Source organism: Crinia signifera, chromosome 1, assembly GCF_055691185.1.
Source record: "Crinia signifera chromosome 1, ASM5569118v1, whole genome shotgun sequence".
Classification (NCBI taxonomy): Eukaryota; Metazoa; Chordata; class Amphibia; order Anura; family Myobatrachidae; genus Crinia; species Crinia signifera.
In genome coordinates, this window is record NC_139217.1 from 442,386,855 (window position 1) to 442,400,599 (window position 13,745).

Consider the following 13,745-nt stretch of genomic DNA (forward strand, 5'->3'; position numbering starts at 1 on the left):
CACCCTTCATAATATGGGCATCAAAATGCCGACAGTTATGATGTCAACATGTTGACATAATATTTGGCAGCATCTGGGAAATGTTAACACTGGCAAAAAGTTGATATTAGTATTAGGCTTAGGGTGCAGTAGGTAAAGGGTTATGTTTAGGGATTATGATCACCTGAAATATACACTGTCCACATTCTGACTAACATTCTATCATTGACAACATGCTGAATAACATTATGAACATTTTCATAACAGCTGTGTCGACATTCTCTTGTTGACATTATCAAGGCCGACTGGATGCAGTGATGAGCCCGGCAGTCAGCATACTGACACAGGCATACCTACTTGCGGCCACAAGACCAGCGCTGAAATGCCATCATCAGAATCCAGACTGCCAGCATCCCAATAGTAAGTAGGCAGGGTGGGTTAGCATTAGGCTGGGGGTGGGGAGTTACTGTTGCCACTAGTGGGGCACTTGGAGTTAGGTTAAATGTGTGTGTGTGTGTGTGTGTGTGTGTGAAGATGCATAGACACGGTGAGATTTCGGCATATGATTTTGACTATATAGTCAAAATCTTAAGAAAATGTGGTACTTGTTTCCTAGCACGGCCACCACGATTTCTATCGTGGTGGTCGTGTCGGAAAAAATCGTGTCGGTCGCGTCGGGTGCATACCAAAACGCACACGACGCGACCGACGCGATGTACCCGATTTCTCCATAGGCTTCAATGTTAAAATAATTTAACATTGAAGCCTATGGAGAAATCGGGTACATCGTGTCCATAGGCTTCAATGTTAAATTATTTTAACATTGAAGCCTATGGAGAAATCGGGTCCATCGTGTCCATAGGCTTCAATGTTAAATTTTTTTAACATTGAAACTGAGTCCATTTAACATAGTAAAAAATGGTAAAAGGGCCAATATGGGCCATTTCTCATTGGGTATGGCCCCGTCATGTGTGTAAAAAATAATGGCCCCCCATTGTGGCCGCCACCCCCACGATTGACGTGAACCCGAAGGGTGGCGAGCGCAGCGAGCCCGCGAGGGGCGGCGGTGCGCGTCCTCCGACCTTTTCATTCCCCTACTATCCACGTCGGCGAGGAGGTGAGAATAGATTAGTGTGGCGAGCACAGCGAGCCACCGAGCCCGAAGCGTGGCGAGCGCAGCGTGCCCCGCGAGGGGATGCTGATACCTTCACAGATCCCTGCGTCCCCTCGCGGGCTTCACAGGTATCAGCGTCCGCTTGCCACGCTTCGGGCTCGGTGGCACGCTGCGCTCGCCACATTAATCTATTCTCAACTCCACGCCGACGTGGATAGTAGGGGAATGAAAAGGTCGGAGGACGCGCACCGCCGCCCCTCGCGGGCTCGCTGCGCTCGCCACGCTTCGGGTTCACGTTAATCGTGGGGGTGGCGGCCACAATGGGGGGCCATTCTTTTTTACACACATGACGGGGCCATAGCCAATGAGAAATTGCCCTTATTCGGCCTTTTCCCATTTTTTACTATGTTAAATGGACTCAGTTTCAATGTTAAAATAATTTAACATTGAAGCCTATGGACAAATCGGGTCCATCGCATAGGCTTCAATGTTAAATATTTTAACATTGAAGCCTATGGAGAAATCGGGGGCATCACGTCGGGCGCGCATAGGCTTCAATGTTAAAATATTTTAACATTGAAGCCTATGGGGAAATCGTGGGCATCGCGTCGGTCGTGTCGTGTGCCTTCTTAAGGCACATGACCGACGCAAAGTACCCGAGTACTGTTTTTTCCAAAGGAAATCGCGGGCATCGCGGGCATCGTGTGCCTTAAAGTTAAGGCACACGATGCCCGCGATTGTGGCCGTGATAAGAAACAAGTACCGAAAATGTTTCCAAAATCATACAGTGTATTTACTGCTTGTGGCAGCGTATGTTAAGGCTGACTGCGTAAGGACCGATGGCAGAGAGGTTTAGTGTCAGGGTGAGCCCGTAGCCGGGACCGCCGGTTAGGACGGCCACAGCGACCCCTACACTAGCTCTGTTGAGTACCTCTGACTGATGACAAGCCCCTGCGTGTGCTAGGCTTCACCTGTGGCCGCCGCGTTTGAAGGGGCGAGTTAAGCCCGCTCCGACCCCGATGCAGCTAGGTCTTATGTGGGGGACAAAGAGTAAGTGATCGCCAGAGATATGCTCAAGAGTAGAAACTAACTAACGGGCCTAACTAAAATTAGACACCCTGTCTGCTGGCACCTGGCCAAGGACGGGGACGCGACCCAGTCGCAAACACAAAGGGGAATGCAAGGGGCGTCTCCACATAAAACACAGAGTAAACCAAAGAACGAACCCCCAAAACACCAGGGACGTGGAGAGGGAGAATGCCCTAATCTATGATCCACAAAGCCGGGAAAAGAACCAACTAAGAAACTAGCCCTGGAGGTCAAGAACGTGACCTGGGCAGAAACAGAGGCTGAACTGAGCCAAAACTGAAATAACAGGGCTGAACGGCCCACAATGAACAAAATAAGGTACAGGGCGAATGCCTCAAAGAATGGAGGAAATAAACAGCCAGGCTCCACAGGAGCACTTACGTGGGCCCAAGATAGGAACTGACAGGAGGATCCTCAACACAGGGTACTCGAACTGTAGTATCCAGGAGCTGGAAACCAAGGACAGGGGCAGGACCAGAGATAGCTAGGAAACTGCTATAACGTGGACATGCTTGCAGCCATCCCTTAAAAGGGATGGTGCAGCCAATAAGCCCCCGCCTCACAGGCCACTGCCCACCGGCTCTATAATGAACTCAGGTGGCCGAGCGCGCGCCCCTTTGGCGTCCCCTGTTACCCGGCAACCGCTGAGCGGCTGGCGGGTTACGCCGTGGGCAGCTGACAGCGTCTCCTCGCCGGCCGGAAGCAGCGTCATCCCGCCGGGCGGAAGTGACGCGTGAGTACTCAGAGGTGCCGGGCGGAAGTACTGTGTGCTGCCTTTCAGCACCAGTCCCCCGGCGCCGAGCGCTCACAGCCCTGACACCGTACACATGGAAAGATATTGGCTAATGGACAATTTTGACTAAGCAATTTTGACTAAGCAGAAGAAGAATAGGGAGATTTTGACTATCTAGTCAAAATCTCCTGCCAAAATCTCACCGTGTGTACAAGGTGCGGGATGGATTGTTAGGCACTAGTGAGGAGTTTACGGTCAGGTTGCAGGGTGGAGGGGGGGTTAGATGGGGGTCAGTAAGTATACTTACATCGGCATTGGTATTCTGACTACCAGCATCCCCAAGACCATTTAACCGCATGTATCCCGTGCCGACTTAATATACAGAACCCTCCCAATATTTTAGGGAATGTCCTTCCCACTATATTTTTTTCAAGTACAAAAGGTGACTAAAGGAATACTTGCCACCATATAGAAGGTGTAGTTCACACATTCCCCACTTCGAGTGATAATGCCTTGCACACTCCGCCCATGCGTTCCATCGAAAAGACTTCGGGATATAAATCTATGGGAATCCAGTGTAATTTTGTACTCCAAATCTGTCGAGATAAACAGTGGAAGAACTATTACATCAATCTCAGCATTGGTAGCTGATTGGCTCATCATATTCCAGGTGACTTCAGCCCCGTCTATCACTTACCAAACCGTTGCTCTGTGTTCCCATCAGATTTGATATGTATGGGAAAACAATACATTGCCGCGATGCACACCGTTTCTTTGTTGTTGAGTTTACAATTCTTCTTTTCGATATTAATGGTGTCCGGAGTAAACTGTAGGATTACTTCTACTTCTGCAACATCCCGGGACCTGGAGAATGTGTTAAACTCAGTCATTGTGTCAGCACATGAATGGACAGATGTGCTAAGCCTTGTAGAGATTCCCTGCCTACCAATCAGCTCCTGATATTTTTTCAAACACAGCCTGTAACATGGCAGTAAGAAGCTGATTGGCTGGTACTTAATCTCGGGGTTGCCTACTTTCTGGCTGCCTTCTCCGGAAGAGGGCAGCCAGCTCTGTGAAGCGGGGGGGGGCCGTCGGTGTGACACTAAAGGGGTGGGGGAGGAGGTATGAGTGAAATGCTGCTTTTGGGGGCATGGCCAGCACAATCATATCATCGTGCCCGCCCCCTGCTTTTTAGCACCTTATTGTGTTTTTGCCACTCTATAAAAAAATCCATTTACCAAACATCATTGTGCCGCTATATCATCTCCTTTAACATGGGTTTCAACAAATTCTATGAGTTCCCTACAAAAGAAGCTCTTTAATACATACCAGAAAAGAGCAGCACCCCCAGCTCCTCCGATTGTTACGTCCGTCAGACCATCTCCATTTAAGTCCATTTGTCCATGTATAGATTGCCCAAAAAATTTGACCTTTTTCCCATCCCCGCCTGATGGAATGCGCTGCCCATACAATACAAGAGGGTTTATACTGTAGTAGACTATACAGTTTAATCAGAACATTGCTTTATGCAAACATTACCAAATAACTCCTAATTTATGTAGAGGACAAATGAACACTTTGGGAGAATAGAAAGTTCCGACATGAGTTCAAATTGGCTGCAATTGGACAGCAACTTTTTGGCATCCAAGTCTCCAAATTTAAAACTCAGCAGTTGGGGCAGCTGGGAGTGGCTGTGTCTCGCAGACTCCCTGTAATCTCAGAGCCTCCCTCTGTCGAAAGTTTGGAAGCTTAGTGGCCCAAATAGCAATGAGTTTTCGACATTTAAAACTTATAGCATATGATAAATGGGCTCCCAACTGTCGTGTGTTTGAAAAATGACAGGATCTGATTGGCTGGTGCACCATTTATCATACGCAACAAGTTTGGAATTCAGTATATGTAGCAGTAATTGACACTCAATGAAGGGGCCAAAATAATTCCTAAATATATATATATATATATATGGGGGTGGGGGTATTTATTTTATAATTTATTTTTGGAGGCAATTTTATGCTAAATAATATAAGAATACATTTTTTATAATATATAATGTATAACTTCATATAAATACTAGTTACCAGCCCGTCAAAATTAGGTTACAACATAAAAGAAAGCAAACATCACTTGAACTCCCCCCAAAGAGGTGAGGTGCAGTGTTTTAGAATGATAGGATTAAGCAAAGGCGTAACTACCATTGGTGCAAGGGGTGCAACTGCTATGGGGCCCAGAGCTGAAGGGGGCCCATCTTTACAGTCTAAGGTATATGTGCTATATTCATTTATTACCAACAGTTGCTAAATAGGGGGCCCATACAAACTTTTGCTATGGGGCCTATGACTGTCTAGTTACGCCTCTGGGATTAAGGACTGATAATTGATTAATTGGTTTTCCAGATTTATTTGACATGTTTTACAAAGGCGGAGTCATTCTGTTGTTTTTTTCCCCTTATGTTTACTAAATAAACAAGGGCTACCAATGGCTGCTGGTGCTCGTGTCTCCATATAAGATGGGAAACTGGGACTTTAAATGAAACGGATAAGAAAATATAGCAAGAACAAAAGTACAACTGACACAAACCTGAGCATATTCTTTCTTTATTGACTTTCCGGTCCCGTGATAAATATACACAGCTCCACGGTGGTCTCCCTCTAATGGGGCCCCAATGGCTACATCATTGTATCCATCCAGGTTGAGGTCCTTCACTGCGGCGATGGCGGTCCCAAAGCGAGCGCCGCAAGGCTCATTCTCGCCATCTTGCTTACAGGTTTGGTTCAGAGGTTCCAAACTCATTTCATGCTTAAATGTGTTCTGTGGATACAATATATATCTAGCTATTAACTGCCTTCATAATAACTGCATCGCGTCTACACTGAAAATACTGGAATTTTGTATTCCATGAGAAAATAATCATTCTGGGGAAATTATGGGCCTGATTCAGACATGTTCGTTAGGCTGTGTACACTCGCAGCCTAGCAAACAGGTCAGGGATGCCCGCCGCATATTGGACCTTATTCTGGTCCGTTTGCACCCAGCGTTCGTTTGCATGGGAACCGATGTTTGGCGTATGTGTATGCGCAGCAGCATTTCGATGCATGTGGATACGCTGTGAGCGCACGGCAAATCGACTGTTCGCTGGGTGCAGCGGTGGATAGCCATGCCCATGGGAATGCCCAGCATTTCATGGGCGTTCACATGTAAACGATGGGCGTTCCCATGGTAATCGGGCTGTGATATCGGTCCCGGGGGGTAGACAGCTGACATCACCGGATGTCAGCTGCCCGCCTACATCATCCCAAGGGTGCACATATACAGGGGAAGATTGGCCCACCGGGAAACCGGGCCATTTCCTGGTGGGCCAGCCCAAAAGTCATTAAAAAGGCCCCCCCCCCCCCCGTGGGCTTTGGCCACTTCCAAAATGTCCGAGGGAGGGCTGCTGCGCATGCGCGCACAGCACCTCCCAGGCTCCCGGTTCCCGTTCCCCCTCCGCCCGGCCAGCAGCAGGTGAGCTGCCCCCCCCCCGGCGAGCATTATTGCATACCGCCGCCCCCCTCTCTGGGCGTACATACCGTCGCCGCTGCCACAACGCCCCCCCCCCCCCCCCCACGGCCGTACATGCCACCGCCCCCCCCCCCCCTGTCCTTTTTACAGGGAACCAAAAATCTCCATGTTCTCTTTCTGACTCTCCTGCAGCCTTCGGTGCCTCAAACACTTGCACAAGACCCACACACTCACTGAGAAGGCTGAAAAGTACAGTAAATGCAGCAATTCTTTATCGTTTACCTCATAAATCCTATAGACGTAAACTTTTCCTTGTTCGTGTTTTTCTGTTCCCATAAACATAGGTGCACCAACCAGAAGGATGTCAGTATTTGAATCCCCATCCACATCCATGGTTGTGAGCACGCTGCCAAAATAAGACCCAATCTGGAAAAAACAACATAAGAATTTATGTAAAGAAAACAGTCGGATTGGGTAAATCTAATATATATCATTTGGAGTAGATTATGTCACTCAGTACTGGTCCAAGATACACTATGGAGTTTATTTACCAAGATGGGAGATCTTTTTCAGATGGGATGTTGCTATGGGCAACCAATCAGATTCTGCATTTTTATTTACTTAGCACCTTTCTTTAAGGTAATAGAATCTGCTTGGTTGCTATGGATTACGTTTGTTAATTCAATCACTTGAATTACCTAAATGACATAAACAATACCCAACAGTAATATAGTGGCTTGAATATTGTCTTATGTGACTTTCTACGAAGACAACACCCAAAGCCCATTGAAGACCTAAATTCTTCATCCTAATCCACAGCTTCATCTACAGTCTGTCATGAACTTTGAAATAGATCAGTGATGCAAGCCATACTTCAAGATAGGCATAAACCCAGATCAGAGGTGCGGAGTCTAATGTGATGGTGGTGTTCCCCAGGGACCCCCACAAGTAGGTTTGGGCTTCACTGTGTGCTACACGCCGGTAATGGCCCTCTGTCTGGGTTCCTAAGTACAGGGCTAGAATGCACTGGAGATGCTATAGGAATTTACCGGGATACCAGCAGACAGAAAGGTCAGGCATGAGGTCAGGGAGCAGACACTAGGATGGTAGGAACCAGGAATGGAGCACAGGGGAGGCAGGAACCAGGTACAGAGCACAGATAAGGCAGGAACTAGGATTGGAGAACAGGAAGGCAGGAAAAAAACATAGGGAAGCCAGGATCTGAGCACAGGGAAATCAGGAAAGTTTCAAATGGTAGGTAAGGACCTGAAATGGCGCACAGGGGGAGCAAAAATGAGGAACAGAGCACAGAGAAGGTACTGTAGGAACGAGGAACGGTACCCAGGAAAGGCAGGAACGAGGAATGGAGTACAGGTTAGACAGAAACCTGGTACGGAGGAAGGAACCACGAACGGAGCACAGGGGAGGTAGGAACCAGGACTGAGCACAGGAAAGGTAGTAACCATGATTGGAGCACAGTGAAAGCAGAAACCAAGAATGGAGCACAGGAATGGCATTAACCAGGATTGGAGCACAGGGAAGGAAGGACCAGGAACAAAGCACAGGGAAGACAGAAACCAGGAATGAAGCACAGGGAAGCCAGGAGCCAGGAACAGATCAAAAGGAAGGCAGGAACCAGAAGTGGAGTTCTCAGAAAGCAAAGGGAACTCAGAAACCAGAAACAAAGCACAGGGAAGGCAGGAACCAGGAATGGAGCACAGGGAAGGCAGGAACCGGACATACAGTACAGTATGAGCAGAACACTTGGAAGCACTTTGGCTGAGAACTAGAGCAAGGTAATTGAGCCTATCCTCTGGCACATGAGTGCTACTGTGTACCTCCTTATATAGGAGGGGTTCAAATTTTGGTGATATTGTTACCTCTGTCACCTCTTTGGCATACCTGGCCACACACAGAACCGGAAGAGAGGAGAGTCACTGCAGGTGGGTAACCACTTGTCCGCTGCCCCTCTGAGGCTGCCAGGCCCAGTAAGTAAACACTGGGATCTGGAGCGCTATGACTCACAAGGTACTTGTGGACAATCACGGCTCCCACGATGTCCATCGCATAGTAAAAAATCGCATCGCATGCGATTTTTAACAGCAATGTATCCAAATGCATTGAAATTAGTATCAAACATGTTCAATGGCCCCCAAATGTCATTTTTCAGGCATGTACCACCCCCACTATCAACGCGAACCTGAAGCGTGGCGAACGCAGCGAGCGCGCCCTCGAGGGGCGGCGGTACGCGTCCTACGACCTTTTCATTCCCCCACTATCCACGTCGGCGTGGAGTTGAGAATAGAAAGTGTGGCGAGCGCAGTGAGTCACCGAGCCCAAAGCGTGGCGAGCGCAGTGAGCCCCGCGCGGGGACGCGGATACCTTTGCGGGCTTCACAGGTGTCCGCGTCCCCTCGCGGGGCTCGCTGCGCTCGCCGCGCTTCGGGCTCGCCACACTTTCTATTCTCAACTCCACGCCGACGTGGATAGTGGGGGTATGAAAAGGTCGTAGGACGCGTACCGCCGCCCCTCGCGGGCTCGCTGCGCTCGCCACGCTTCGGATTTGCGTTGATAGTGGGGGTGGTACAGCCTGAAAAATGACATTTGGGGGCCATTGAACATGTTTGATACAAATTTCAATGCATTTGGATGCATTTCTGTTAAAAAATTGCATGCGATTGCATGCGATCGCATGCAATGCGATTGCATGCGATTGCATGCAATGCGATTGCATGCGATTGCATGCAATTGTTTAAAAAATATGCATAAAAACGGCAAAACTCGCATGCCATCGCATGCCACTACATATGGCATGCGATGGGAGCCGTGAAAGTCCACAAGTACCCTCACATACAGCAGCATTACTGATTTAAATATAAATTGGACTAATTTGGCAATTTTATACCGCTTTGTCCACTTTTTGCCTGATTCCGATGGATTGGGCTGAGATAATTGGGTAAAGTATTAAATGTGGGCGCACCACTATCATCAGTTACTCAGCTACTCAGGGAGACACTCACCTGCTCCCCGTTTAGGGTTGTCAGTATACGAATTTTCTCTCCATTCATTTTGTAGATGATAACTTGGCCGGTATGGTTGTATCTTGGTTGTCCAGCTATATAGATTTCTTCTCCGTTTATAAATGCAGAACTTACAGTATAACCTAATCATATAACATACAAAGAGGTTATAATAGCAATGAATATGAACCTTGACATGTCACACTCTCTATTCTAAATATCATTTTTGCAAGTATCCCACCTTGTATTAGAACCTATCACCCTGTTCCACTAGAGGCACTTACCTTACTGAGGGGGGGATGCTCTAACATCCGCACCCCCTTACCACCGCAAATCGCTGGCTACCGCAGACCTAATTATCGCATATGCTCTAACATATGCGATAATTATGGCAAAGGACGGCTCTTGCGTTAAGAGCTGTCCTTTACGATCTTGCCTGCATTGTGCTGCGGGTCCCGGCGGCTCCCCTCTCCCTCCAGTACCCAGGGCTGCTGCTGCCGGGCGGCCTCTCCTCCTCCTCCCTGCACCCGGAGGAGGATACAGTGCAGGGAGGAGGTCACAGGTCCAGGCAGCACAGCGCTGTGCTGCCTGGACACAGCAGGTGAGGGGGGGGTGTCGGCGCGAGGTGGGGGTCCGTTCGGGGCAGCGTGGGTGCGTTAAGAAGCCCATAGGCTTCTATGGGGTATCGCCAGCTTTTGCTCGCGATACCCCCCGCAGCAAAAACCCGCCGTGCGGGTTTTGCTGCATATCAACATGCGGTAAAAACCCTGATAACAGGGTTTTTACCGCATTCCTGCTTTAGAGAATCTCCCCCAGTATGAGTTATTTGCTCCTACACAAGACTCTTGTGAATTCTAGCTATATGAAGTTCCTACACTACACAGCTCTTCCTAATAGTAATGGTTTTGAACTAACAATTAAAAAATTGTCAGAATCTGTATATGTACTGTGCAAATAGCATACCCTCCAACTGTACCGATTTAGCCGGTACAGTACCGTTTTTTAATGGTCTGTACCGGCTAAATCTAACTGTACCGATTGTACCGATTTTTTTGTAGCCAGCCAGCGCCTCGGGGAGTTGTAGTTTTGGAATCCAATCAGAGTGAGAATGCTACAGTGAGCCACTGAAAATGCGATGACTTGACCAATGAGGGCTGTGCTGGGAAGAGTGATGTGAGCTGCAGCCAATGAAGTGGCTAGTTGTAGGCTGTGTGGGCGCGTGTGAGACTTGGTGACAGTAGCCGAGTCTCGCACAGTGCACACTGTCTGTGACTGTGCGCCCGCTCTTCCGGGTGTATCGGTCTGTGCAGGCGGATACGGGACATGGCTGCAGAGCTGGATGAGATGCACATACTAGCGGCTTCCTGGTCGGGTGTGAGGGCCGCCCCGCACCTGATGTGCGGTGACCGGGTCTGGGTGCTGGGGAGTCCTCCCCAGGGTTAGGGCGGCATGGTTAGAATATAAAATAATGCTGAGCAGGGGATACGGGGATGGGGCAGCTGAGCTAGGCAAGGAGCATGTAATAAAAAAAAATGCACAGTACACATTCGGAAAGGGGGTGTGAACACGCCCACTTCCCCTGTGACCACGCCTACTTCACGCATGGCCACACCCCCTTCCCGAATGTGTACCGATTCCTGCCCTTCAGATGTTGGAGGGTATGAAATAGCTCTTTCAGTAAAGGTGTCTGCCTCCAGTGAGACAGGTCACCGGTTCTAATCCTGGGTATAACTAAAATGTGCTTGTTTAAAATAAGTGATAATATAAATAAATGTGGTCTCAAGTAACAAGATTTATAGAAATAATGAATATTCTTATTTGTACTGTATACTCGCACACAAATTTATATACATACTGTATATATACATAGCAGCAGAAGAAAAACGTCACTCCAGGACTTGTGGTGAAAAAAACAGAGTTTACTGTTTCATGCCAACGGCGTTTCGAGCCTCAGCTCGTCATCAGGACACTTAACAGCGTGCAACCAACAAACCAAATTTATAGAAGTGTACATACCAAAGAAGTCAGCACCCCCTGTACTGTATATATACACCATAGTTGCCGACTTTTTGCTCTCCGGGAGAGGGCAGCCAGCTCAGTACAGCAGGGGGGCGGGGCCATCTCCGGGAGGGAAAAGGGGGCGGTTCAGGGGTGGAGCCACACGACTGTCTGTCCTATTAGGGGCGTGTCCATAGTGATCTCATCATTTTAGCCCCGCCCCCGCCGTGCTATGCCTGTATTTCAGGCATTACACGCAGCGATTGCGTCATTTAATCCGGGGAACCCCCGCCGGGTGGGGGTGTCTGCCGGTGATGGAGGTCAATGCGGGAGGGTTGCCCCCCTTTCTGGGAGGCCGGGAGGGGGACCTGATTTCCGGGACCCTATCGGCCATTCCGGGAGGGTAGGCAACCCTGATTCAAAAATTTATAGAAGGTGGCGGGGGCATCAATAATTATCTTGCCTCCGGACGCACTTACGCCACTGAAGGAAGGCCTTACTGATACACTGCTTTGGTACTCAATAGCTGACACTACAACCATAACCGTGGGCCAGTGTTGAGATGAGATCAGGGGAGTGTAGCTCAGTATTATATGGAGTATGGATCATTCTCCATCTAGATTTCCTGAATTACTAGGAAAGGGACCTTGCAAGTGTTGTTCCTTTGAATTATTTTGGTCTAGACACAGACACTTTTAGGAAACACCTCCCGTGACCTGCGATATAGACTGCATCCTGTCACTGAAGACTGCATTTGATGTTGTCATCAGAGAATCTAAAGCTTCAATTGTTATGCGCAATGTACTGTATAGACAAAACAAGAAAGTGCAAACAGCATCCCAGGGGAGAAAACACAGCTCCTGTTTCCTGCACTGCGGCAGGATTCGTTGTATTTATTCGTTGTCCTTCCTCACAAAGGGCGAGATGTATTAAACTGAAAATGCGGTAAAACCCCGGTTTTACCGCATTTTCCGATGTATCAAAACCAGGCCGCACCGATACCGCATTGTAGGGTATCGCCACCTTTGGGTGGCGATACCCTATAGAAGCCTATGGGCTTCTTTTCACCGCCCGCCGCCACGCCAACCCCCCCTCTCCCCCTCCCTCCGGCTTACCTTCCTGAAAGGTCCTCCTGGACCCTGTAAGGTAAACACCTCATCCCCCTAGTGAAGCAGCCGGACATCCTTACGGCTGCAGGGGGGAGGAGGAGGCGCCGGGACAGCCTGCTTAGCTGTCCCTGGCGTGAGGAGAGCAGGAGGCAGCAGGAAGTTGACAGAGACCCCCCGCACACCACAGCACAGGTATCGCGGGGGGCCTCCGTCACTGCACCGTGATGCCAGCCGCATATGTTAGTACATACAGATGGGGCAGGTCCCATCTTGGCAGGGGATGGCGATGGCGACGCCAGCCGCCATCCCCCGCCAGCGCCATATCGATGGCCTCTCGTGCGCGCGCGTCCCCTTCCGACGGCGCTTCCATCCGCTCCCCCGGGTCCCCGCCGGCTTGTCGGCGGTAACCCGGGGTCCCCGCCGCCTGCCCGCACCCCCCCTAGCCCTGTCCTGAGGCGGAGACGGACAGGGTTTCCGTCGCCCCGCCGATGGAGATTGAGATGCGCGTGCGCGTGAGACGCAGGCGCGTCTCAGTCTGATGGATGGCGAGGCTGCTGGCGGATCGCCATCGGGGACGTTCGGCGATCCGCCAGCCAGGATGAAGCCTGCCCCATCTGTATGTGCTGGCATTGCGGCGGGTGGGCGACGAAGGGCGGCGATGTATATTAATACATCCCGCCCATATTAATCCCCAATATTGTGGTTTCAGATTTTTTTTTTTATAGGGCCTTATTTTGGTTCACTCGCAGAGGCAACTTCCTTCTCAAATGGACAAAACCATGTGCACTGCAGTTGGGGCAGATGTAACTTGTGCAGAGAGACTTAGATTTGGGTGAGTTATTTTGTTTCTGTGCGGGGAAAATACTGACTGCATTATTTCTACACTGCAAGATAGATCTCAAGCTGTGTACACATGCTTTGATTTTTCCTTGTTTTCGATTTGATTTTGCTTGTAGAAGCAAAATAAAATCTGCATCAAATGGTTTTTAGGGCACTTTCGAACTGCATTCGATTCGAGGTGCGCTCCCCTTTTCTCAAAATCGAAAAGAAAAATAGACTGTGCAGCCAAGGAAATATCGAATTCGATCCAGTAAATCGAATTTGTACACTGTACCTTGAATGTAAATTGAATGCGATATCGAAATGATATCTAATGCAAAGGTACAGATCTAATGCCAAATTAAATGGGAAGATCTAATGCCAGAT

At 49.1% G+C, this 13,745-nt stretch overlaps 1 protein-coding gene across 1 annotated transcript in view; it reads right to left on the bottom strand.

The window, feature by feature from the left end:
- The window catches only part of ITGA1 (integrin subunit alpha 1), a 138,024-nt gene that overhangs the window by 35,345 nt on the left and 88,934 nt on the right, over positions 1–13,745 (bottom strand). The window contains exons 12-17 of the mRNA XM_083153847.1: positions 9,433–9,575; positions 6,696–6,839; positions 5,493–5,723; positions 4,245–4,375; positions 3,613–3,779; positions 3,378–3,511 (exon numbers count right to left, since the gene is read on the bottom strand). Coding sequence (XP_083009973.1) covers positions 3,378–3,511; positions 3,613–3,779; positions 4,245–4,375; positions 5,493–5,723; positions 6,696–6,839; positions 9,433–9,575 — 950 coding nt within the window. The remainder of the gene's footprint in view (positions 1–3,377; positions 3,512–3,612; positions 3,780–4,244; positions 4,376–5,492; positions 5,724–6,695; positions 6,840–9,432; positions 9,576–13,745) is intronic.